This window comes from Rhinoderma darwinii, chromosome 8, assembly GCF_050947455.1.
Source record: "Rhinoderma darwinii isolate aRhiDar2 chromosome 8, aRhiDar2.hap1, whole genome shotgun sequence".
NCBI classification, from domain to species: domain Eukaryota; kingdom Metazoa; phylum Chordata; class Amphibia; order Anura; family Rhinodermatidae; genus Rhinoderma; species Rhinoderma darwinii.
In genome coordinates, this window is record NC_134694.1 from 77,369,488 (window position 1) to 77,395,617 (window position 26,130).

At 42.0% G+C, this 26,130-nt stretch overlaps 1 protein-coding gene across 1 annotated transcript; it reads left to right on the forward strand.

The window, feature by feature from the left end:
- The first annotated feature begins 934 nt into the window (after window positions 1-934).
- SH2D1A (SH2 domain containing 1A) lies at window positions 935-21,366 on the forward strand. Its single transcript, XM_075834343.1, has 4 exons — window positions 935-1,181; window positions 11,380-11,443; window positions 14,949-15,081; window positions 21,267-21,366. Exons 1-4 carry the CDS (start codon window positions 1,045-1,047, stop codon window positions 21,269-21,271), a joined length of 339 nt encoding a protein of 112 aa, XP_075690458.1. The 5' UTR covers window positions 935-1,044; the 3' UTR covers window positions 21,272-21,366.
- The last annotated feature ends 4,764 nt before the right edge of the window (window positions 21,367-26,130 follow it).

Below are 26,130 nucleotides of genomic sequence, written 5' to 3' on the forward strand. Positions count from 1 at the left end.
TGTCCAAAGGGTTTCAATAGCCTGACGGAAGCCAAAAAATTATTATTTTGGCCCTTGTTTGGATGGTATATGTCGGTATATGTTTATTTCTTTAAAGTATGGAATAGTGTAGTAGACAACTCTATTTTATTGCGCAAAAAACGTATACATGCGGGAGCCTCTCGGTGACATATGCCACTCTACTGCATACATCACAGACATCCATTAAACTTATACGCCATTGGTTTTTCAATAGCTTTTCATGACGTATGCATTAATCGGATACCATAGTAGTCTATTAGTGATGCCTGTGATCAGTGTCTTATAGTGGCATACATTACCCTTGGACTATAATGGTATCCATTTAACGATTACATAATGAAAAAGTTCATAAGTGTTCATGACGTATCCCGTAAACGTATACCTTTATAGTCTATTGGCAATGGGTGCCCCTATTAGGCATTCATCACAGCCTACATTTAATGTATGCGTTGGTAACTTTTCCCGGTGTATACGTTAAACATGGGCAAAAAACAAGATGTAAATGGGGCCTTACCGGGATTTATATCTATCATTCAATGTGATTACATCTCTTCTACCTTTGGAATGAAGGTCAGCATGATGTTATTAAAATTGTTAAAAAAACAGATTTGGTTTGAATGACACATTTATAATTAGTTCCATTGTATACTTTTACTAGAAGCGTAATGAGTTATTCCTTTCTCTTATCAATGGCTGTTCATTCTATTGGAATATACACACACTTAATCATTTTCACACTAGAACAATAATATCCACATGACTATCTGTTTCAATTACACTTCAATTTGCCCTAGATGGAAATTTCCCTTCATATCATATTCTTATAGTGTGAACCACTCAGAGCTCTACCGCACAGAGGAGATGATGCAAAGGATTGTCACACTTGACACCCTATGTTAAATCCTGTACCAGCTTGACTTTAGTTTGTTGTTCATACTTCTGTGTATACACATCTCCTTTCAGTTACCTCCCTTTACATTGATTCAGGTATTCCCCTTATTTTCAGGTTAGAATTTGTACAAAATGGAGAAAATCTCAGTTTACCATGGGAACATTAGCCGTGAAGATGGAGAGAAGCTTCTATGCGAGGCTGGAAAAGATGGAAGTTACTTACTACGTGATAGTGAGACGAAACCCGGCATGTATTGTCTCTGTGTCCTGTAAGTACTTATGATATCCCCTGTTGTATCTATGTCTTTGCGTGCCTTGTTTCCGTACTTATGATAAACCCTGTTGTATCTATGTCTTTGTGTGCCTTGTTTCCTTCCCTATTTCAGGTAAATAATTTAGTTCTATTGTAGATTGTCTTCTAGGTATGACTGTATCGTCAGGTTGTCTTCCATTTATCAATGTACCATTAAAGTTTATTACATCATCTGTATTTAGACATATTCCAATGGTGTGTTTACATTACCGTATTTCCAATTTTAGAGCTCAATTGAAATGCAATCTTTACATTTAATGCACTCACAGTAAGCTACCAATGCTTACAAGTGTATGTAGTTCAGTGACCTAGAAAGACAACATAGATGTGCTGCTAATATGATAAAACAATGCTCTTTCACAGCAATACAATCACAACGTGCTTCATCTCCCTTCTCTTCTGGCAGCTAGCAAGGGAAATGAGATCAGAGATCGCACTGATAACAGGCGTACTTGTGGGAAGCAAAAACTAGGTGTTAAATTAAGAATGTTAAATAGATGGTGAACAGATGTATGCTCGATAGGCCTTGGATGACCTAGATCTTACAAGCTTTACATGGTTACATAAAGTCTGTCAAAATAGTATTTGGTACTCCTGCTTTTAACATTTATATCTGATTATTGATTATTTAAAGATAATTTTTCAGATTGTAATTTTTGTATATACTTTTGAATGAAGTGATGTACGCTTATGTAGTGATTATAATGATGCAGCTAAAATGTAATTCTATTTCCATTGAGATATTAACTATGGTATATTTGTATAGTATTTTTGGTTATACAGATTTTTAGCACATCATGCATTAGATTGGTGGAATCATATTATATCATTGTGAGGCCTTGGATAAATGACGGCTGGGTCCTTATGACGGACATATCCAAAGAAATTCAATCTTGCTTTGTGCAACTCAATGTACATTCATGGTGAACATTAGAAGCTGCAACAGTCACATGCCAGTGGATTGCACATTATTTACCATTCACTGCCATTGAGTTGTGACTAAAGGAAGGCAGAGTTATTTTAGTTGAATCCAGCTATGATAGAACTGTAGTCACACTTTAGTCCTTTACTAAGGGTATAAGAATTCACTGAGGAATTTCATGATAATATATAGAGACAAAACTGCTAGCAGTTTTGCTCTATAGGTCATTGGATTGATTGTGAATTCTAATGTCCATACAGTTTAAGTTTATAGTTCAAAATGTACAAAATACAATAACCCAAACGATATAGTTACTTAAAAACATGGCATGATATATAGATGGGTGGTGGTAATTTACAGATGATAAAAACATGATCTTTGGATTCCCAAGAGATAAACCCCCTATATGCCATATTTAACGTTTATGCTGACACCAAATAAATGTAATATGACATGAGTACCATCCACATATATATACAAAATTAGCGCCACATTCTCTTTTACCAAAATAACGCTACTACAAATGACCATCATTGTCCTATATATTAAATACCACTCCTGTAAATGACACTCAATGCCATAGGGCTCAAATAACATCCCTGCAAATGACCCTCATTATCCGAAATGTCAAGTAACACCACAACAAATTAACTTTATTGTCCTTGATATCCAGTAACACCACTGCAAATGACCCTCATTGTCCTAGATATCAAATTAGTACAACTGAAAATGACAGCCGTTGCCCTAGATATTGAAATAACACCCTTCATTGTCCTAGACATCAAGTAACACAACTGCAAATGACTCTCATTGTCCTAGATATCAAAATACTACAACTTCAAATTACCTTTATTGTCTTAGATATAGATAAAACACCACTGCAAATGACCTTCATTGTCCTAGATATCGAAATTACACAACCACAAACGGCCTCTATTTTCCTAGATAGTAGAATACCACCATTACAAATGACCATCATTCTCTACAAACCAAAATAACATCTCCAAAAATTAAGTTCATTGTTTTACCTACCAGGACAGCACCACTGTCTTTTCTTTATACCTTTCCTTCCTTTTGGATCCACTTCTGGCTTTGATTAAAAAAAACAGCCGAAAACTTCCACAAAAACAGCATCAAAATTGGGTGTGATCCTGGCCTTAGGGAAATTTCTATGAATGTCCTATTCATTTTAATGGGGCTTGCAGAAATCCATGCACATGCTTTAGAAACAACCCCATTCAGATGTATGGAACTGATTTTCTGTCGCAGAAACTTCTGAAACAAACTTCTGCATGTGAACATGCCCTAATTATCTTTTTTTTACCTACCCAGCAAAAGAACATCATGATAAATGGTCTACATTATATTACACAGCAAATGAACACCACAACAAACGACTGTTGGACTGTTGGAATAAAAAAAACAAAAACATAACAGATGGTCGTAATACTCCTAGAAATCATATGATTAGGGTACAATATAACTTTCATCATCATAATACTCCCGTAATTCCCCCTTATAACCAGAGAATCGTGCTGATATTGTCAGTACAGAACATAGAGCCGTGTTATGATACTGGATACCAAGTTTTATTTTGAGGTATCAGGTAGAAAAGAGAAGTCTGGCAAGCTCTATATTTCAGATTGTCTAGTGTGAGAGGAGAACAATATGTCTCTTAAAGTGGATGTGCAGCACTTTGAAGAGGTAGCATAAATGAATTTGACAACGTAGAGGGTTGTGGAGAACAGATCAGATCAATTCCGTTAGCAGAAAAGATTCAACAAAACAACCTGCCAGTTTATGAGCATATTATAGTACAATGCATTTAATTTAATGCTTTCTCATTCAATGCCAAAACGAGTGAAAGCCTATAACAAGAAGCATAAATTGGGGAAATCAATGGAGTAGTTCTGTAAAACGCACTTGTACAATGTGACAAAGCACAATTAAGAAATATTCACAGGGCAGTTTGTTTTAAAGGGGTTACCCAGATTATTGAAATTTATGGCCTAGCCTTAGGAAAGGCCATAAAAATTTGATTGGTGGGGGATCAGACTGTCGGCGCCCCGGCCAACAAGCTGTTTGAAGGGACCACGACCCCTCTCCATTGTTTACATGGTTCCTCTCCCTTTTCATACTTGAACGCGCCATTACATTTGCAGCAGCCATGCAAGGTATTGTACCACTGTCCCATTCACTTCACTGACCCCTTCAAACAGCTGATTGCCGGGGTTGCTAATATTGATGGCCGAACCTGAGGATAGGCCATCAATTTTAACAACACCGATAACCGCTTTAAGAATTTTTTAGCCAAAACATGGAGTAGATACAAAAGTGGATTACAAAGCTTGTCACACACTAGAGATTTTAGATGGTCAAAAAGGACCGGTGATATGAATGAGTGTGACAGACACCAATCGAAGGCAGATATGTTTGGAGATGGGTTTTTTGGGTCTTTGTCATGTGTAGTCATTGGGATTACTTGTAACATCGTTCATTCCAAACAACAGATGTAAAAACCAAGGTCACAGGTCAAGTCAGTGATCAATCAGAGATTTGTTGTTTTCACTTATGGCATTGTTTTCTAGAGCGAGATTCTAATATAATAGCTCATAATATAATTGAGTTCATGGAACTGATAATGTCTCTTGCCAGCAATGGATTCTGTACAGTCTAGCTGACAATGGGTTTACATTGTAAAACAAGGTCCTATATGGTTGCAATACTAATTCGGAATGTGAAGTGTAAAATAAGACTGCCAATTTTGGTCTGAATAACAAAGCTGATGGAATTTGTCTATTGAACGTATAGGGATATGTGAGGACACTGGGGTGCATTAGATTGGAACCCATAGTGGTTGAGACATTTCAAATTGTCTCTGTGGGTAGCCAGTGCAGTCTGTACATTTACCCATTATATTTTTCACATAGCATTTTCCTTGTTGAGCTCTATAATACCGCAGTCTATGAGCTCTATTCTTTCGGTATGGTTCTAATAGTTATGGAGCAGTCTATATGGTAAAATATGGGGGGAGGTTGGTGTCCTAAGCTTCACCTAGCCTATAATGATTATACGCTTGGAGTCTATCTATTTGTACTTATATCTAATATATTCACTGTCTTCCAGTGGTGTAACCACATTCAAAACAATTAACCAATAGTTTTATAATGTAATGTAAACTCTGCTTTCACTTACCCTTTCTCTAATGTGGGAAATGACCACCTTACTGTTACATAACGAACGAACACCATAGAAAATGAGCAACCAGATGAAAGGAAAATAGTGAACATGCATTCTCTTCATTAGTCAACTGAACCAGGCTCGGAGGGAGGCCACAGGAGAATTCCTAGTAGGATACGAATAAAATATCTAAATGGGTGATAACTTGTATCTATTAGAAGCACTTTCCTTGTCAGGATAAATAATGACCTTTAGACATTCACCCCTTGGTGACACCTAACGTAACTGTACATCATGGCCATGAAGGGGGAGTATAGGGAGAGCTCACAAGCTAAGCCCACTCCATACTCAGCAGGCGTTAGCTGTATGCTACAGCTGACACTTTACTATAACGGCCTGGATCTGATTAAACTCAATAGGAATCCATGGCAACTAAGCTGTTAGAAAGAGGGGGTGCGCCCTCCGTCACCCCATCATCCCCCCGCGATGTGATAGTGGATGCCGATAATTATCATGGCAGCCGGTGGAGCCTAATAAAGACCCCAGGTCTGCCATCTTTGTGCCTCTTGTAAAGCAGGGCTTTGAAGGAGCTGATAAAAAGCACAATATACTGCAATACATAAGTATAGCAGTGTTTTGTATTAGCGATCAAATGAACACTTGTTCAAGTCCCCTAGAAAGACTATAAATAAAGTGAAAAACAGTTAAATAAAGTTTTTTTTTAATATACAAAATAAATACAGTAAAAGTAAAAAAACAACCTATACCCAACTTTCTCCTAAAGTAATGTAAAAAATAAAACAAACATAACTGGTATCGCCGTATGCATAAAAGTCTGAACTACTATAATATAACGTTATTTAATTTGCAGCGTGATTGGCATTAAACCCCCTCCCCCCCACGTAAAAATGCTAGAATTGCCATTGTGGTCACCTTACGTCCAAAATACTATGGAATAAGAAAAAATAATAAAGTCACGTTTCTAAAATTGGTACCAATAAAAACTACAACTCGCCCTGTAAAAAAAATAAGTGCTCAGAGTGGTTTATCAATGAAAAATAAAAAAGTTATGAGTCTCAGAATATGGTGACACAAAACAATTCTTTTAAAATAAATGGTTCTTTCTTTTCAAAAGTAGTAAACCATTAAATTAATATGTGAATTGGGTGTCACCGCAATCATACTGACCTGCAGAATAAAGTTAACATGCCATTTTTGCCACGTGGTGAACACTGCAAAAACTAAACCTAAATAACAATGCAGGAAGCGTCGTTTTTTCCTATTCCACACCTCAAAATAATTTTTTTTGCAGTTTCCCAGCATATTATATGGCACTGTAAATGGTGACAATAAAAACTAGAACCCTACAAAAAAAAGCACTCATATGGCCTTATTAACAAAAAAAAAAAAAATTTTTTTGGAAGGCAGAGAGGAAAAAACTAAAATTAAAAATTAAAAAATGTCTGCTATGCCAGGTAAAACATTGCTTCATTTAGAATTGGGCACATAACATTTTAATTTCTGGCACATGCTTGTTAGCAATAGACTGCAAATCTTTCGTTTTTAGAATATACTGACAGTGTCAGTTTGTAGACTGTTGCTAAGTAACAACCAAAAGAATTAGGGTATGCTCACACGGCCTATTTCCGGCCGTTTTTTGGGCCGTAAACGGCCGAAAAACGGCAGAATAATCGGAAGCAGAACACCTCCAAACATCTGCCCATTGATTGCAAAGGGAAAAACGGCGTTCTGTTCCGACGGGCCGTTTTTTAAGTGGCCGTTTTGAAAAACGGCCGCGTAAAAAAATGGCTGTGAAAAAGAAGTGCAGGTCACTTCTTGGGACGCTTTTGGGGCCGTTTTTCATTGATTCTATAGAAAAGAGTTCCAAAAAAGGCCGTAAAAAACGCCACAAAAAATGCCGGGAATATCGCGAGTGGCTTCAAAAACGTCTGAAAATCAGGAGATGTTTTCCCTTGAAAACAGTTCTGTATTTTCAGAAGTTTTTGAGTTTGCGTGTGAACATACCCTATTGGCAAATTTCAGCGAAAGTTGTGTTCAAGTGGTTCATTTTGATGTGCATCAGCAGTGAAATTCCTCTAAAGGTCTTGTCCCCGTAGAGAATATGCAAAGGGTTTGTTCAGTTGGGGAATTTTAAGGTGTAGTTGTGAATTCCACAGCTCCTGGACAATATCAATGTGACTGGTCACTGGTAAGCAGACTCCTGGAAATATAAACTATGTAGCAAGCTAAGCAGCATAAAGAGTGAGTTCACACAGAGATTTTTGCCAAGTTTTTTTACGCAGAAACCGCGCCGCAAAACGCGCAAAAAAATGGCCGAAAATGGCTTCCATTGATTTCAATGGGAGGCGGAGGCATTTTTTTCCCGCGAGCGGAAATACCGGCTCGCGGGAAAAAGAAGGGACATGCCCTATCTTCGGGCGTTTACGCTTCTGACCTCCCATTGACATCAATGGGAGGCAGAGAAAGCGTATTTCGCAGCGTTTTATGCCTGCGGCACTCAATGGCCACGGGCGAAAAATGATGCGAAAAACGTCACGAAAATCGGCGTGCAGGAAGAGGAAAATCTGCCTCAAAATTTCAAACGGAATTTTGAGACAGATTTTCCTCCTGCAAAAAACTCAGCGTGACAAACAACAGCATCTTTGGTAAATTGGAAGAATTTTTATTTGGACTATGATCTTGTGGCTCAGGACGTACTACTTAAAGAGGCTCTGTCACCAGATTTTGCAGCCCCTATCTGCTATTGCAGCAGATCGGCGCTGCAATGTAGATTACAGTAACGTTTTTATTTTTAAAAAACGAGCATTTTTGGCCAAGTTATGACCATTTTCGTATTTATGCAAATGAGGCTTGCAAAAGTCCAAGTGGGTGTGTTTAAAAGTAAAAGTACAACTGGGCGTGTTGAAAAGTAAAAGTACAACTGGGCGTGTATTATGTGCGTACATCGGGGCGTGTTTACTACTTTTACTAGCTGGGCGTTGTGTATAGAAGTGTCATCCACTTCTCTTCACAACGCCCAGCTTCTGGCAGTGCAGCACTGTGACGTCACTCACAGGTCCTGCATCGTGTCGGCACCAGAGGCTACAGATGATTCTGCAGCAGCATCAGCATTTGCAGGTAAGTAGCTACATGGACTTACCTGCAAACGCCGATGCTGCTGCAGAATCATCTGTAGCCTCTGGTGCCGACACGATGCAGGACCTGTGAGTGACGTCACAGATCTGCACTGCCAGAAGCTGGGCGTTGTGAAGAGAAGTGGATGACACTTCTATACACAACGCCCAGCTAGTAAAAGTAGTAAACACGCCCCGATGTACGCACATAATACACGCCCAGTTGTACTTTTACTTTTCAACACGCCCAGTTGTACTTTTGCAAGCCTCATTTGCATAAATACGAAAATGGTCATAACTTGGCCAAAAATGCTCGTTTTTAAAAAATAAAAACGTTACTGTAATCTACATAGCAGCGCCGATCTGCTGCAATAGCAGATAGGGGTTGCAAAATCTGGTGACAGAGCCTCTTTAATCTGTGGTTCCGGGTGGTTTAGTATAGTACTACTTAAAGGGGTTTTCCAGGGACACTAAATTTTCAGGGCGAACAGCGCACGAGCACTGAGGAATAGCATGAACGTGTAGAAAATGGTGCTACATTGAAGCATAAGCAAAGAATGAACGTGGCGGGCATTGAGGAGGCTGTGGACCAATCGGATGCCTCAAACCTGGGACTTCTGACGTACCCTGGGTTTGAGGCATCCTATTGGTCCACAGCCTCCTCAATGCCTCCACGTTATTTATTATTTTCTTAGGCTTTAATGCCAGACATGTGTTGATACTCATTGTGGTATCGACACAGGTCTGTCTTCATAATAACGCTCGTGCACGAGCGTGTGTCGAAGCAAAAAATGAAATTGAATGAAAAGCAGAACTTCTGGCCGGCCAGAGGTAGGGGGAATAGGAACAAATGCGTTCCAATTTTTGACAGAATGCATATTAGGAAGTTTATTTATTTTTGACATTGAGTATTATTACAAAAATGTAGTATCCCTGGAAAACCCCTTTAATCTGTGGCTCAGGTGGGCGCTGTATAGTACTACTTAGGCCCCATGCACATGACCGTATTTTTTCCCTGACATAAATACTGGCCGTAAATACAGGTCCTTTGTCGCACGTTTTTAACCCGTATTTAACCCGTATTTACGGACCCATGCCCGTCATCCGTATTGCACCAGTATTTACGGACCCGTAAAAAAAAGGGGGCTGGAAATTGTCACAATCATGTCCAAACCCCTTAAAAGGGCCACATGATCGCTCAGATGCCATTTTCTCTGCTTCTCTTTATTCAAAAATGTAAATCCCCTGACGTCGCCTAGCAATGCTCCCGTAATTACGGGTGCACACACGTAGCCACCCGTAATTACGGGAGCCCCACAGACTTCTATGGGCCTGCCCGTGCCGCGATTACGGCCTGAAATAGGACATGTTCTATATTTTTCAACGGCCCAGGCACCTTCCCGTACTCAAACGGGAAGGTACCCGTGGCCAATAGAAGTCTATGGGCCTGTAATTACGGCCCGTAATTACGGACGTTTTTACGGTCGTGTGCATGGGGCCTTAATCTGTGGCTCAGAGGGGTTCAGTATAGTACTACTTAATCTGTGGCTCAGGAGACGCTGTATAGTACTACTTAGGGCACATTCACACGTGGCGGAATTGCTGTGGAATTCCTCTGCGGACAGTCCGCAGTGGAATTCTCCTGCAGCCGTTTTTTACATTTGTTTCTATAAATTTTTTGGAAAGTTAGTTCAGACGTTGCGGAAAACTCCGCTGCAGACCATAGGCTGCGGTGTGGAATTTTCACTCCGCAGCATGTCTATTGCGAAGAAGAAGCGGAATTTCAATGCAAAAACTGAAATCTGTGGCAAGTCCGCTGTTTTCTGCAATGTCTGATTTACCTGTCAAATATGCAAATGTTGGTGCAGATTCGTTGCGCAATTGCCCCAAATCTGCACCAACATTTGCATCGGAAAAACTCTGCCACGTCTGAACGTGCCCTAAGGCCTCATGGACCCGACAGTACTTTTTTGCTGACCTGTCTCACTATAAATTTTCTTCCTATCTTTCTCCGTTATTTAGATATCGGTGCCGTTATATTTGGCGCCCGATATTTAAATAACCCCCTGGACTGTCAAGGGAGCGTGTAACATTGCTGTGATACTGTCCAATCAGCTACAAGCTGTGTCACAACAAGAGCTGGAGAGAGGAGAGCGAGCATGTGCACACGCGCAGCTCCGCCGCCACCACGGAACAGAAGAGGAGAAGAAGAATGTGAATTCTTCTTCTTATGTTCCATGGCGGCGGGAGTATCTTCGGCAGCGGCATTGGAGCTGTCCGGGCACACACACGCACGCTCTCACTCACTCTTCAGCTCTCGGCAGACAAGGACAAGACTGTAATCTCTAGCGGGAGATCACAGAGTCTTGTTCAGCTTGTCTGCCGAGAGATAAAGAGTGCGAGCATGCGCGCGTACGCTCGCACAGCTCCGAGCTGCGCGTGCACATGCTCTCCTCTCTCCAGTTCTTGCTGAGACACTGTCCGTAGCTGATTGGACAGTGTCACAGCGATGTTACATTCCCCCTTGCCAATTACACACCCCATTGACAGTTCAGGGGGTTATTTAAATATCGGGCACAAAATATAACGGCACCAATATCTAAATACCACTTTAAAAAAAACGGAGCTGATTTTTCCAGCCATTTTCTGCCTAAAAAAAAACCTCAGTGTGAACTGACCCTATAGAGGTGTGAAAATATCTTCAAGAGAGCTAAGAAAGTCCCTTCAGTGTTGACGAATAGCAGTCCCAGTCCAGGCCACATGTAAAATTGAGCCCTTGTCAGGGGACAACATGGACAATCGCTAAACCAATACCTCTTGATGTAGTAAAATCTAGATGGAAATATACGCAAAAACTTACCCTGAACAAGTGTATAATTGGCACTATGAAATGTACTAACCCATTTATGTGTCCACAGGCATAAAGATGTAATTTACACGTACAGAGTGTTCGAAACAACAACTGGGTCCTGGTCAGCAGAGGTAAGATTCTACTTCTAATAGAAAATACCGACTTGAAGGACAATGATGTGTTAATAATCCATTATTTCACATAGTTATTTAATCATAAATATTTAGAACATGAATTTATGTATCTGCTTAAAGGGTTTTTTCCATCAGAGACATTTATGACATATCCACATAAATGTCAGAGTGCGGGGCCCCTTAAACCCTGTTTTTCCGATCTGTGTTGTGGCTCAATCGTGTGATTTCCGACCATGAATTACGGAAACAGCATAACTTGCTGAGCTACACTATTTACGTAAGTCACATAGAACTGAATGGTAGTTACAGAAAGAGTGTAGCTCGCATGGTACGCTGCTTCCGCAACTGTTATTCACTTTTATGGGAGTTACGGAAACAGCGTAGCTCAGCGAGCCACGCTGTTTCCATAATTCATAGTCGGAAATCACACACTTCAGCCACAACACAGAGCAGTAGAACGGGGAACCTGCATCTATCTGACATTTATGTCATATCCTGTGAATAAGTCAGATATGTCTCTGTTGGAAAAAACCCTTTAATGGCCGTAACTCTTAGGGTAGGTTCACATGCAGAGTCAAAAACAGCTCAAACTTACGGAGCTATTTTCAGAGAAAACAGCCTCTGATTTTCAGCCGTTTTTTAAGCTGAAAACGTTTTTTGAGGCGTTTTCTGAAGCCATTTTGAAAAACAGCTCCAAAAATTGCTCAAGAAGTGACTTGCTCCTTCTTTTTACAGGCTGTTTTTTATGTGCTATTAATTAAAACGGCGGCGTAAGAAAAAATGCCACGTCTGAACAAAACACCGTTTTTTTCCCATTGAATTTAATGGACAGATGTTTGTATTCGGCTACCGTTTTTTCAGGCATATTTCGGGGGTTTACACCCTGAAATAAGCCTGAAAACACAGGGTGTGAACATACCCTTATAAAACTTTTGCTAAAAATTGGCAAGCCCTAGAGGCACTTATTGTACCTTTGCCTATAAAGCCCAACAAATCTAAAGCAAAAGTCAATAATTACAAAAAATCGATATGTAAAAGACAGGTGCAAAACACGGCCCCACTTACCAGCTATTAAAAAAAATTCTATATATATATATATATATATCAGGAATAAAGAGCAAGTAACGGCACCAGGACTACAATGTTGGGGAGATGTTAGTTTATTCACCACCAGGTGGAAAGAATGAGCGACGTTTCGGTTCACGCCTGAACCTTTCTCAAGCTTGAGAAAGGTTCAGGTGTGAACCGAAACGTCGCTCATTCTTTCCACCTGGTGGTGAATAAACCAACATCTCCCCAACATTGAAGTCCTGGTGCAGTTACTTGCTCTTTATTCCTGCTATTTCATTCCAAGGAGTTGATTCATCCTTACTATGGTAACGTGCACATGGCCTGATTTCCAGTCTACATTGAGTGCTGTGTTTTTTGCATCTATATATATATATATATATATATATATATATATATATATACAATGGAAAAGCAGCAGCACTCACAATGCAATTCCAAGATGGTCTCAGGTACAAGCAGGTAGTCCCGATCCAGGGGATATAGATCAATATTGAAGAAAATCCCACAGCACTCCGACAGCATGCTTGATAAAGGTCCTATAGCAGGACAGAGATGTTGCAGCTTGTGCTGGTTTAATAAACCACCAATTTTTTCACTAACATGGAGTGCTATGGGATTTTCTTCAATATATATATATATATATAAATATATATATATATATATATATATATATATATATATATATATATATACACATACTTAAAGGGAACTGTCACCAGCATTTCACCTATTAAACCAGCAATACCTGGGGGAAGTGGGGGAAAAATCATTTTGATGTAACCTATAATTATCTTCTAAGTCGGCTCTGTACCTTTAGTGTTCAGTTTATTAGTGTTCCAGTGCTGTATGCAAATGAGAATAAAAGGGTCATATCTTCATTCCTCAAGCCTTTCCGAGTTAATGCCCGCCTCCTTACTTTTGATAGACAGCTCCTCACCTCCCCCCACAGGACACACGAAATCAAGCGCTTGCGCATCGATGTCCTCGTGTGCGTGCACAACGGGACACCATGGCTGTGCATGCGCAGTAACTAGATTAGAGGCCCGGATGAAGCAGGGAAGAATGTGGGACCATACATGTAGGGCGCATACACGCTGTCTCAGATGAGATTTTGGTATTCTGGGCGAGACAGTTTTCGGCGGTGGGCGGGAATAAGAAGAGGAACGAATGAAAATGCCGGATTATTACCATAAAAGGCGCAAAATATTTTATGACTGTTATTCACGGTCAGAGGAGGAGTTTAGGAGAGGGGATAACGGCAATGTACTTTTGACAGCAGCGGCCAGCGAGGGGTAGAGTTCAATAGGTGAAATGTTGGTGACAGGTTCCTTTTAACACACACACATACACACACTGTATACATATATTGTGACAACTTGGGGGCAAGTTAGCTCATGGGATTGCCATCTCCGGGGTAAAATGATTTGACATACTAGAAAATTCTGACTCCAACACAATGGATTAGGTTTAAAACTGGCTGAAACCACCATTATTATCTTCATACACGGCAAAGTAGTTTTACAACCCAGTGCAAAAAATAAACTCTAGGCTTTCCAGCCTCTAACTAAACACATACAGTTTCCCTCACTATATGACCCTGGGTCTACTATCTGGTACCTCATAACAAACAAACATTTGTTCTTACAAAACCATTGACTCCCACAGGCTGGCAATGCCTGTCCCCACCAGTCTCAGAGCCTTGTGTAAGTAGATCACACCTTTGTTAGGGAGCATTCTCCCCTGGCACCTAATGAGGCTCATTAGACAGCCTAAAACCTCAGGCCTTTCCAGGTTCTCTCTCTATATATATGGGGGTATTTATTAACAATATTGTACTATTCGTCATTACATATTACTTGGTTTATTGTCTATAGAGGTGTGTTCACATCAGCGTCAGCCTTCCATTCATGGGTTCCATTAGACCTTTCCGTCGGAGGAACCCGTGAACTGAAAGGCAAACGGAAACCATAGCTTCCGTTTACATTACCATAGATTTCAATGGTAATGCTTCCATTGCAAATGGTTTCCGTTTGTTTCAGTTCCGTAAGGTTACCGTTTTTCTGGTGGAATCAATAGTGCAGTCGAGTACGCTATTGTTTCCGCAATAAAATGGAAAGCTCACAGAACGGAAACAAACGGAAACCATTTGCGATGGAAGCATTACCATTGAAATCCATGGTAATGCAAAAGACATGGTTTATGGTTTTACAGAAAGTTCATGGGTTCCTCTGATGGAAAGGTCTAATGGAACCCATGAACGGAAGGCTAACGCTGATGGGAACAGGCCCTTATATGCATGTTGAGCATTCATCTCTAAGGTTTATTTTGTGTTGTTTTTTTATATAAAAAGTAAGATTTTTGACACCTAATGAAAGTTATTGAAGAAACATTTTTTAACCATTATTCTTTGATCTAATTTGTTCATGTTCAGGCGGCACCGGGCGTCCCAAAAAGGATGTTTAGGAAGATTCAGAATCTCATCTCTGCTTACAAAAAAACAGGTCAAGGCATTGCGACCCACCTGCAGTATCCAGTTGAGAGGAATATGTCAAAAAATGCACAAGGTGGTACCATATGACATGTTGTGCTATGTTATACTGTGATATAATCAGGCCAGGGGCGTAACTAGGAAAGACTGGGCCCCATAGCAAACTTTTGACTGGGGCCCCCCTCCCCTGGGTGTCACACAACCCCCCCCCTTGTAGATAGTGGCTTTTTTTACAGCCCCCCCTGTAGATAACGCCATACAGTCCCCACTGTAGATAACGCCATACAGCCCCCTCTATAGATAGCGCCATACAGTCCCCCTGTAGATAACGCCATACAGTCCCCTCTGTAGATAACACCATACAGCCCCTGAAGATAGCGCCATACAGTCCCCCTGTAGATAACGCCATACAGCCCCCTCTGTAGATAGCGCCATACAGCCCCTCTGTAGATGGCGCCATACAGCCCCCTCTTTAGATGGCGCCATACAGCCCCCTCTGTAGATGGCGCCATACAGTCCCCCTGTAGATAACGCCATACAGCCCCCTTTGTAGATAGCGCCATACAGCCCCCTCTGTAGATGGCGCCATACAGCCCCCTCTGTAGATAACGCCATACAGCCCCCTCTGTAGATAGCGCCATACAGTCCCCCCTGTAGATAACGCCATACAGCCCCCTCTGTAGATAGCGCCATACAGCCCCCTCTGTAGATAGCGCCATACAGCCCCCTCTGTAGATAGTGCCATACAGCCCCCTCTGTAGATGGCGCCATAAAGCCCCCTCTGTAGATAACACCATACAGCCCCCCCTGTAGATCACGCCACACAGCCCCTCTGTAGATATCTATAAAGGGGGCTGTATGGCGTTATCTACAGGAGGGCCTGTATGGCGCCATCTACAGAGGGGGCTGTATGGCGTTATCTACTGGGGGGCTGTATGGCGCTATCCACAGGGGGGCTGTATGGCGTTATCTACAGAGGGGGCTGTATGGTGCTATCTACAGAGGGGGCTGTATGGCGTTATCTACAGGGGGGTCTGTATGGCGTTATCTACAGGGGGTGCTGTATGGCGTTATCTACAGGGGGCTGTATGGCGCTATCCACAGGGGGGCTGTATGGCGTTCTCTACAGAGGGGGCTGTATGGCGTTATCTACAGGGGGGACTGTATGGCGTTATCTACAGGGGGTCTGTATGCCGTTATCTACAGGGGGTCTGTATGGCGTTCCCTACAGGGGGGCTGTATGGCATTCCCTACAGACCCCCCCTGTAGGGAACGCCATACAGACCCCCTGTAGATAACGCCATACAGCCCCCCTGTAGGGAACGCCATACAGCCCCCCTGTAGGGAACTCCATACAGACCCCCTGTAGGGAACTCCATACAGCCCCCCCTGTAGGGAACGCCATACAGCCCCCCCTGTAGGGAATGCCATACAGCCCCCCCCTGTCGGGAACGCTATACAGCCCCCACCTGTAGGGAACGCCATATAGCGTCCCCAACCCCCCAAAAAAATGCGACCTACAGTGTGAAAACACAAAAGACATGTATCCCCTATCCACAGGATAGGGGATACATGTGTGATCGCTGGCAGCGATAGGGAGAACGGGGGACCAAAAGTCCCCCAAGTTCTCCATGACTAACCTCTGACTTCCGTCGTCTGCACAGCTCAATAAAAATGAAAGGAGCGCTGGTCACGCATGCGCACAAGCGCGACCGGCGCTCCATTCATTTCTACGGAGCTGCCGACACAGACCCCGGAAGTCCGATGTTTGTGATGGAGAACTTCAGGGGACTTTCAGTCCCCCGTTCTCCCTATCAATGCCAACGATCACACATGTATCCCCTATCCTGTGGATAGGGGATACATGTCTTTTGTTTAATGGCAGAGCAGGGAGATACCTCCCTGCTCTGCCGTAGTGTTCAGTGGCGTCCCGCTGTAGCAGCCATAGCGGCTGCTAGCGGAGCCTCCGGCCATGGTGGGGGCCCGTGTCGGCGGGTGACACGGGCCCCCTCATGCCACGGTCCCCATAGCAGCCGCTACGGCTGCTATAGCGGTAGTTACGCCACTGAATCAGGCTATGATTACGTCTTGATCAGTTAGCAATTATAGTAAAGATTGAATTACTCCCATGAACTCCCATATACTAATATTATTCTCCTTAATGGTGTATTGCAGCCGTTAATGGGACTCGATATAAGTATAAGATTGGTGACAGTCTTACCACTGTATCCCCCACAAATTGTTAAGGTGGTTTTAAACTGGCAGCTATCACCCGTGTTTACCACTTTTAAATTGAGCGCTTGTCGATTGCGCTCGTTGCTCCCTTTAAACTGAGCAATGATTGTTTAGTATGGGGACAAACGATTGTTACTACTAGTTTGCCCGATCATTGGCCCGTGTAAAATGCCCCTTAGAACAGGGGACAACTGTCTCTCCCCACAAGCACATTCACCATGGCGAGGACTTGTATGATGCAATGGTCAAGCTTGCACATTCCTTACCACTCTATGGGAGGTATGGCTGTTTCTATATCTCTTTTAAAGTAGGCCCCACCTTTTTGAAAATAGGTGATTAATGTAAATGGCTGAAATATGTCTTTAATGCTAATGTTACTCTACCTACACTCAAAAATGACAATCTATAACTGTCCATACTGAGATGGTTTCCTCTGGAGTCTAATCTCCATACATAATTGTTAAAGAATCCACAAGGAAATCAGAATATAGCTGGGTAACGCACAAAGTAAAAAAATACAATGCTGAAACAGAAAATATATGTAATGTGTGTTACATGCGGAATTTGTGCATTGCAATGGGTGAAATCCGCAACAGATAGCTACAGTGTTGGCAAATGGGAGTTCTTACATCTTTATCTCAAGCATTGATAATTAAAAAAGCTTTCACACTGTGATAAAAAATAAAAATAAAAACATATACAGCTTAACCACTTAATGACCACCAATACACAATTTTACAACAGTAATTAAAGGGCATTATGTTACAATGCTATGTTTTTATGGCACTGTAGAATAAGTCCCGCACAAGTGTCCCATGCCACCCTAAAGTTGTCAATAGTGGCCATGGGATGATCAAATTGGTCTCCCCCTTGGGTCACCAGGCTTCCCAGTGATGTGCTTGGGGGCAGGGGAACTCCAGTACAGTTAGCCTTGTGGACCTACAATGGATCCCAAGGCTGTTTGTACACAAAGTCTGCTGTTAGGTCACACTGAATTTTGCCCTAGCAACAACCTGTGTCAAAATGACACACAGGATAATGTATTTGCATACAGAAGTATACTAATAGATTATAAGTTTAAAATAAATATGTGAGATAATAATATCTTAATGGGTATAAAAAAAAAAAAAATATTTTTTTAAATATGTCCCCTAAAATTTACAATAAATTAGATTATTTCATATAAAATTTTCATTAAATTTGTTTTACGTTTATGTTACATACAAAGAGAAAACCCACACATTTGAGGAATCCCCATGACTATAATAACCTAAAGAATTTATTTAACTGGTGATTTAGTGTGAACTGCAGACAATATAAAAACGAAACAAAAAAAAAAACCAATGACAAAATAGCTTTTTCTGTATCCACCCCACAACAAAATGATATAAATGACAGACTAATGTATATGTACCCCCAAATGGCACTTAAAAAAATTATTCCTAATACTTAATACAAGGCCACTTACAGCGACGTCAATAAACATATTTCAAAGTTGTAGCTGTCGAAATGTGAAGAGGCAAAAACAGAAAAATTTACTGTGTCATTAAGGCCCAAACAGGCTTGGTCATTAAGGGGTAAAGGGGATATCTCATCACCGACATCTGCTTTCATATGGGAACCAGTTTCCACCTCGTTTAGCCAGAAATATAGTTTTACATGTCAGCTATTTAGATGAATGTCCTTGTAAAACATGGACGGCTTTTATCCGCCTTAGTTGGAACTACTCTTACAAATCATCTCTCTGTTCTTGCTCATACAGGGAGGTACCGAACAAGGGATGACATCTACATGAGTCATGAGATAACCCTTATTCCATAATGTAAGAAGGGCTTAAGGTTAAGATCCAGCTAAGATCCAATGTAATATATTAACCCCTTTACGACCACCTATGGCACATGTCTGTCATGGTTGGGGGGTTGTACAGACCAGGCTTACGGCCTGAGCTCCATACGCGACAGGTGTCAGCTGTATATTACAGCTGATACCCTGCTCTAACTGATGGGATTGCAGATTACTATATTCCCAGCTGTTTGCACCCCCTTGCCATGCAATCACGGGATGCCAATGGTCATAATGGCAGCCTGGGGGCCTAATGAAGGCCCCCAAGTCTGCCAGCTTTCTACTCCTAATAAGCCTTGCCAGAGGTAGGGCTTCATAAGAGCCGATAAAATTCACGATATACTGCGATACATAAGTATTGCAGTATATTGTGCAATTGATCCAACGATGGCTAGTTCAAGTCCCTTAGGAGGACTATGAAAAAATTTGAAAACAGTTAATGTTTTTTTTTCTATAAAAAAAAAATATATATTAAAAGTTGAAAAAAAAACCTCTTTGTCCGATATCTCCCAAAATCTATGTAAAAAAATAAATTGACATAACTGATATTGCTGCGTCTGTAAAAGTCCAAACTGTTATAATATAACATTATTTAACCCGCAAAATGAACGCAGTAAAAAAAAAAAAAATGTAACCTCCAGAATTGCTGTTTTTTGGTCACCTCGTCTCCCACAAATAATGGAGTAAAAAGTGGCCAAAAAGTTGTATGTACTCCAAAATGTTATCAATAAAACCTACAGCTAAATATAAGCCCACGCACAGCTCAATCGATGAAAAAAATAATAAAATTATGGCTCTCAGAATATAGCAACACAAAATAAATTACATTTTTAACAAAATGTTTCTATTTTGTAAAAGTAGTAAAATATAAAAATAACCATATCAATTCGGTATTGTCGTACTAATATTGACCCACAGAATAAAGTTAACATGTAATTTTTACCACAGTGTAAACGCTGTTAAAACTAAACCCAAAAAACAATAGGGAAATTGTTTTGTTTTTTTATTGATTCCAGCGTTTCAAAATAATTTTTCAAAGTTTTCCAGTACATTAAATGGTGCCTTTAAAAAACGACAACTCGTGTTATAGATTTTATTGTGAAATAACTTTAAAGGGGTTTTCGAGATAAAATGACTATGTGTTAATGCTTGTAATTTATTAATTTAAATACATTTGTAAGATACTTACATGATCCAAATTGGCCCCGTTTCCAGATGCTGCCGTGGGGTACTTGACGGGTGACGACACTCTCTGGCCTACGTGTTGATCTTCAATTATTTTCCGGGTATACGACACATCACTTGTGACGTGCCATGTATGGGCTGTTCTGTTGTACAGCCTGTAACGCGCATGCCTGGTCCCTGCTGTTCTCGCGGTCCCTGCTGTTCTCGCGATAACAGGGACAGCAGTGACCACGCATGTGCAAGTGATGTGTCGTATACCCGGAAAAGAGTTGAAGATCAACACAGCGGCCAGAGAGTGACATCACCCGTCAAGTACCCACGGCAGCATCTGGAAACGGGGTCAATTTGGAAAGTGTAAGTATATTACAAATGTATTTACATTAATAAATTACAAGCATTAATACATAGTCATTTTATCTCGGAAAACCCATTTAATTTCTTAACACCTGTCTTTGTCTTTATAACTTTATATAAGATCTACTTTACAATTTCTGTATTACACTCAGAAAATGTTGATACGGCTTCTCAAAGTTGTTTTGCTTTGTATTTTACTTTGTATTACCTGTCTCTTCTTTTTTCTATGTTATAAATGAAAAAAAAACAAAAAAAAAAACGACAACTCATACTTAAAAAAAAAAGCCCTCATACAGCTATGTCATTAGAAAAATAAAAAAGTTATGGCTCTTGGAAGGTGAAAAGGAAAAAACGAAAATCAAAAAATGGTCATTAAAGGATTAATGAATTGCATTATCTGTGACTGCATAATATAATGATATTATCAGAATTCCTTCCTTTCATTTCAACCATAGCTGTACAGGGTTATAAGTAAAGACTGACCATGCAGTTATATCATATACTGTATAGAGACTGCCCCCGCAGTCGTGGAGTTTGGGTTGTTAGTCTATGGGAATAAGTACAGTAGTTCTTTAAACATTATATCTGTATTCAGCAAATATATCTAAATCCTATTACTGACCAGATATTATTTCCACACTGCAGGTTAACAAGGGAGATGGACAGCTTTGCCTTTGTTACGGGAACATTCTTTTTGTCTGAGAAAATATTATTATGTACATTTTAATGATGTCTTTGTGGAAAATGTGATCATATATCTCTATTGCAGTTATTTAAATTTATGTTGTCTTCTTAATAAATACTTTATTTAGGTAGTATAAAATCTCATTAATCTGCTGATACTTTATAGATCTGTTTATTAAAGAAAATGTATAGGAATTGTGTCCTCTGTTCTCAGTGCGCTACAGGTCCCAGAAATAATCAGGATTTAAAGAAGTAAACACTCACACTCAAAGTTGCCTCACCGAACATAACATCTTGATGCAGCCTTGATCAGGAAGAGATGGTGTGTTCAGGGGCATACATGGGACTTTGTAAAGGATGGAGAGGGGGGCTCAGCACACATGGCCATGTACATGCTTACAAAGAACATGTATGTACACAAAAAATACATAGACAAATAAACTGTGACACATAAACAAATACTGTGCATACATTAATTGACACATACATAAATACAAACAAACAAACAAACAAACAAACAAACAAACAAACAAACAAACAAACAAACAAACAAACAAACAAACAAACAAACAAACAAACACTCTGACATATACACAATTGCATTTACCTACTCTACCAAATTTTGTTCCTGAAGGTAGGGATGGTTATTAGAACAGGGGGGCGGGCAGAGCAGGACAGGACTGCACCAGCCAGCAGTGATGTGCTGGAGCTGTGAAAAAGCTCTTCACTTCCCTCTTCTTTCTGACTTCACTGATGTATGTATGTAATGCTGTTTGCCATCCGCTGGTGAAAGATGAATATGTAACATGTAATGTTCACCATTCACCAGCAGATAGCAGACCTTATTACATACCAATAGTTTAAATCAGGAGTGCACAAGGTTCATCCTGGGATACTGTTCTTTGAGGCCTCCATTAATCGGTAGTTCAGTAAAACTAGGCTGTCTTCAGGCAAAACTGTGTTATGCCTAGTGTTGGCCTGAGGAGGGCGGTGCACGACTGGTATTTTCGCTTTGGTGTTTTGTAAATTCCTTTGTCATGCACCGCCCCCTTAGACCCTGCATTATTTATAACACAGTGTCGAGTTCTACTTTAAAGGGATATTACCATGTGAGACATTTATGGCATATCCATAGAATATGCTATAAATATCTAATAGATGGGGTTCCATCTCCTGACGCCCTGTTCGGCACTCTAGAGGAGAAGATGAGGTGAAGACGAGGTGCGTTTATCTCTCTCCATTGTACTTCATGGAAATTGTAAAACGCTCAGATGTTTCCATAACTCCCATAAACTTCAATAGAGATAGCTGCGCAAATGTGCAGTCTCCTCCTCTCTGGATTGCACGGGGAACAAGAGGAGCAGGACCGATAGGTGGAAGTCCCAAAACACATTTATGGCATATACCGTCGATATGCCATAAATTACTCCGATGGGAATACCCCTTTAAGTTTTCTTGCAACCCTTTGGAGTGGGTCAATGTGGTCCTTGAACCAGAAATGGTTTTGCACCCCTGTTCTAAGTGTACAACAGTTGGTAGAGGAGAGCCTCTGGTATGAGCCAGGGAAGCATTCATAGATGAGTCAGGGCACAAGAGGAATGTTTCAACCCTTGTGTGCGATCCTGGATTTGTGCCAATTAGTGTGAACCCTGGAGGAAGCAGGGGGTGAGGAGAAGGTACCAGAAGTGACCAGTGTTGAGTCTACATAAGAGAACGAGATGCCAGACACCTCGAGCTGCAGGAAAATCTGTAAATGGCAATAAGCAGGGGCGTAGCTAGGGGGGGGGGGCAGGCGGGGCATTTGCCCCGGGCGCAAGGGAAGTGGGGGCGCCGAAGAGCAGCTGATCGCTGCTGACAGGCGCCCCGTATGTAGGACACCTGCAGCAGCTTAGGAAGAGCCAGGAAATATAGGGCGTTCTGACTGGGGTCTGGGACAGCCATGGAGTGGACCAGTCCAGTCACCTGACCTCACGTCAGTGACATGAGGTCAGATGAACTCAGGTCAGGGGACAGGTCCACTCCCGTGCTGCAGCCTTCCAGCATCTGCCTCCACTCTGTGATCTGTGCTCTGCCGAGAAGCAGAGAGGAAGCTCCGCCCACAGCCCGTCCTCACCTGTTAGCATGGAGACATGGTGAGTGAGTGTGTGTATGTCTGTCTGTCTGTGTCTCTGTCTGTGTGTGTCTCTGCATGTGTTTGTCTCTTATATCTACTACATTATCTGTACTGTGTAGCAGAGCTGAGATTGTAATTTAGCACAATGTGTTATCTGTGATTTTACATAGGACTGCAGGGGACAGTACTACATTATCAGTACTCAGAGAGTTATCAGTGTGCTATCCAGTGGCGTAACTACCGCCGTAGCAGCAGTAGCGGCTGCTACGGTGCCCATGGCCGGAGGCTCCGCTAGCAGCCGCTATGGCTGCTACAGCGGGACGCCACTGAACACTACGGCAGAGCAGGGAGGTATCTCCCCGCTCTGCCATTAAACAAAAGACATGTATCCCCTATCCACAGGATAGGGGATACATGTGTGATCGCTGGCAGCGATAGGGAGAACGGGGGACTGAAAGTCCCCCCCCCCAATGTTCTCCATCACAAACCTCGGACTTCCGGGGTCTGTGTCGGCAGCTCCGGAGAAATGAATTGCGCGCCGGTCCCGCTTGTGCGCATGCGTGAGCAGCGCTCCTTTCATTTTTATTGAGCTGCGCAGACACCGGAAGTCCGAGGTTAGTCATGGAGAACTTCAGGGGACTTTCAGTCCCCCGTTCTCCCTATCGCTGCCAGCGATCACATATGTATCCCCAGTCCTATGGAGAGGGGATACATGTCTTTTGTAGGACACACTGTAGGTCGGATTTTTTTGGGAGACGGGGCTGTATGGCGTTCCCTACAGGGGGGGGGGCAGTATGACGTTATCTACAAGGGGGGCTGTATGGCGTTCTCTACAAGGGGGGCTGTATGGCGTTCTCTACAAGGGGGGCTGTATGGCGTTCTCTACAAGGGGGGCTGTATTGCGTTAGCGCCAAACAGCCCCCCCTGTAGATAATGCCATACAGCCCCCCCTGCAGGGAACACCCTACAGCCCCCCCTGCAGGGAACACCATACAGCCCCCCCTGTAGAGAACGCCATACAGCCCCCCTGTAGAGAACGCCATACAGCCCCCTCTGCAGGGAACGCCATACTGCCCCCCTGCAGGGAACGTCGTACAGCCCCCCCTATAGGGAACGCCGTACAGCCCCTATAGGGAACGCCATACAGACCCCCCTGTAGATAACGCCATACAGACCCCCCTGTAGATAACGCCATACAGCCCCCTTTGTAGATATCTACAGGGGGGGCTATAAAAAAGGCACTATCTAGAAGGGGGGGCTGTGTGTGACACCCAGGGGAGGGAGGGCCCCAGTCAATAGTTTGCTATGGGGCCCAGTCTTTCCTAGTTACACCCCTGGTGCTATCTGTAGTGTTATATCTATTACATTATCTGTACTGTGTAGCAGAGCTGAGATTGTAATTTAGCACAATGTCTTATCTGTGCTGTTACATAGGACTGCAGGTAACACTACTACATTATCTGTAATCAGAGAGTTATCACTGTGTTATCTGTGGTGTTACATAGGACTGCAGGTAACACTACTACATTATCTGTACTTAGAGAGTTATCACTGTTATCTGTGGTGTTACATAGGACTGCAGGTAACACTACTACAGTATCTGTACTCAGAGAGTTATCACTGTTATCTGTGGTGTTACATAGGACTGCAGGTAACACTACTACATTATCTGTACTCAGAGAGTTATCACTGTGTTATCTGTGGTGTTACATAGGACTGCAGGTAACACTACTACATTATCTGTGCTGTGTACATATGTGCCTGTGTGGGTATATATGGGTCTTTTTGTGAATGTATATTTGTGCCTTTTATGTATTTGTATATGTTCCGGTCTGTGTATTTATCTGTCGGTGTGTGTGTGTGTGTGTGTGTATATGTGTCTGTACGTCTATATATTTACCTGTATGTATATATTCCAGATGTGTGTATGTATATTTGCCTGTATGTCTAAATATCTGTCTTTATGTATGTACAGTATATATGTTCCAGCGTGTCCCTATATGTGGTTAATTTTTGGTTTGTGTAGGGGGCGGCAATAGAGAGTCCCGCACAGGGCGCCATCCAAGCTAAGGCCGGCCCTGGCTGTCACCAACCCTAGTCTGAAGGAACTCGGCCGCTGCCTGCGCCGCATGACCTCCTCGGCTTCTCCGGTAAGTCACACCAGGCAGAGCGGAGAGTGGTAGCGGTAGGCTACCACTCACCGGTCTGTTCACAGTGTGGCGCTAAGTACAAGGGGTGGGAGTGTGCCGCTATCTACTAGGGGGAAGCGGGCTGTGTGTGGCGCTATCTATAGGGGGCTGTGTGGCGCTATCTACAGGACGCTGTGTAGCCTCTTTAATTTATTTTCTTTTAATTTATTTTTATGTTAATTACATTATAGATCTACATCGCTTGTAAAATGTAGAAATGCTTTTATACTCGCGTTACATTAAAAAAATTGTGAAAAAAAATTACACCTCATTGATTGGTAGGGAAAGAAAACATGGCGAGGGGGAAGGAGATGTCGGGAAATAAGTTGGGGGGGGCGCCAAACTGAATCTTTGCTCCGGGTGCAGGAGAACCTAGCTACGCCTCTGCAATAAGGGTGGACATGACCGTAGAAACCTCCTTAGCAAGAGATGAAGTCACAGCACTAGTAAAGTGCAGCAGCGCATTCTGCTTATTTCTCTGCACAGTGCCATTCCTAAGGTAATTCTGTGAAGTACATGCAGT

Coding starts and splice junctions, on each gene's coding strand:
- SH2D1A (XM_075834343.1), top strand. CDS start 1,045: ATGGAGAAAATCTCAGTTTACCATGGGAACATTAGCCGTGAAGATGGA. Junction 1,182..11,379: donor ATGTATTGTCTCTGTGTCCT/GTAAGTACTTAT, acceptor ATGTGTCCACAG/GCATAAAGATGTAATTTACA. Junction 11,444..14,948: donor CTGGGTCCTGGTCAGCAGAG/GTAAGATTCTAC, acceptor GTTCATGTTCAG/GCGGCACCGGGCGTCCCAAA.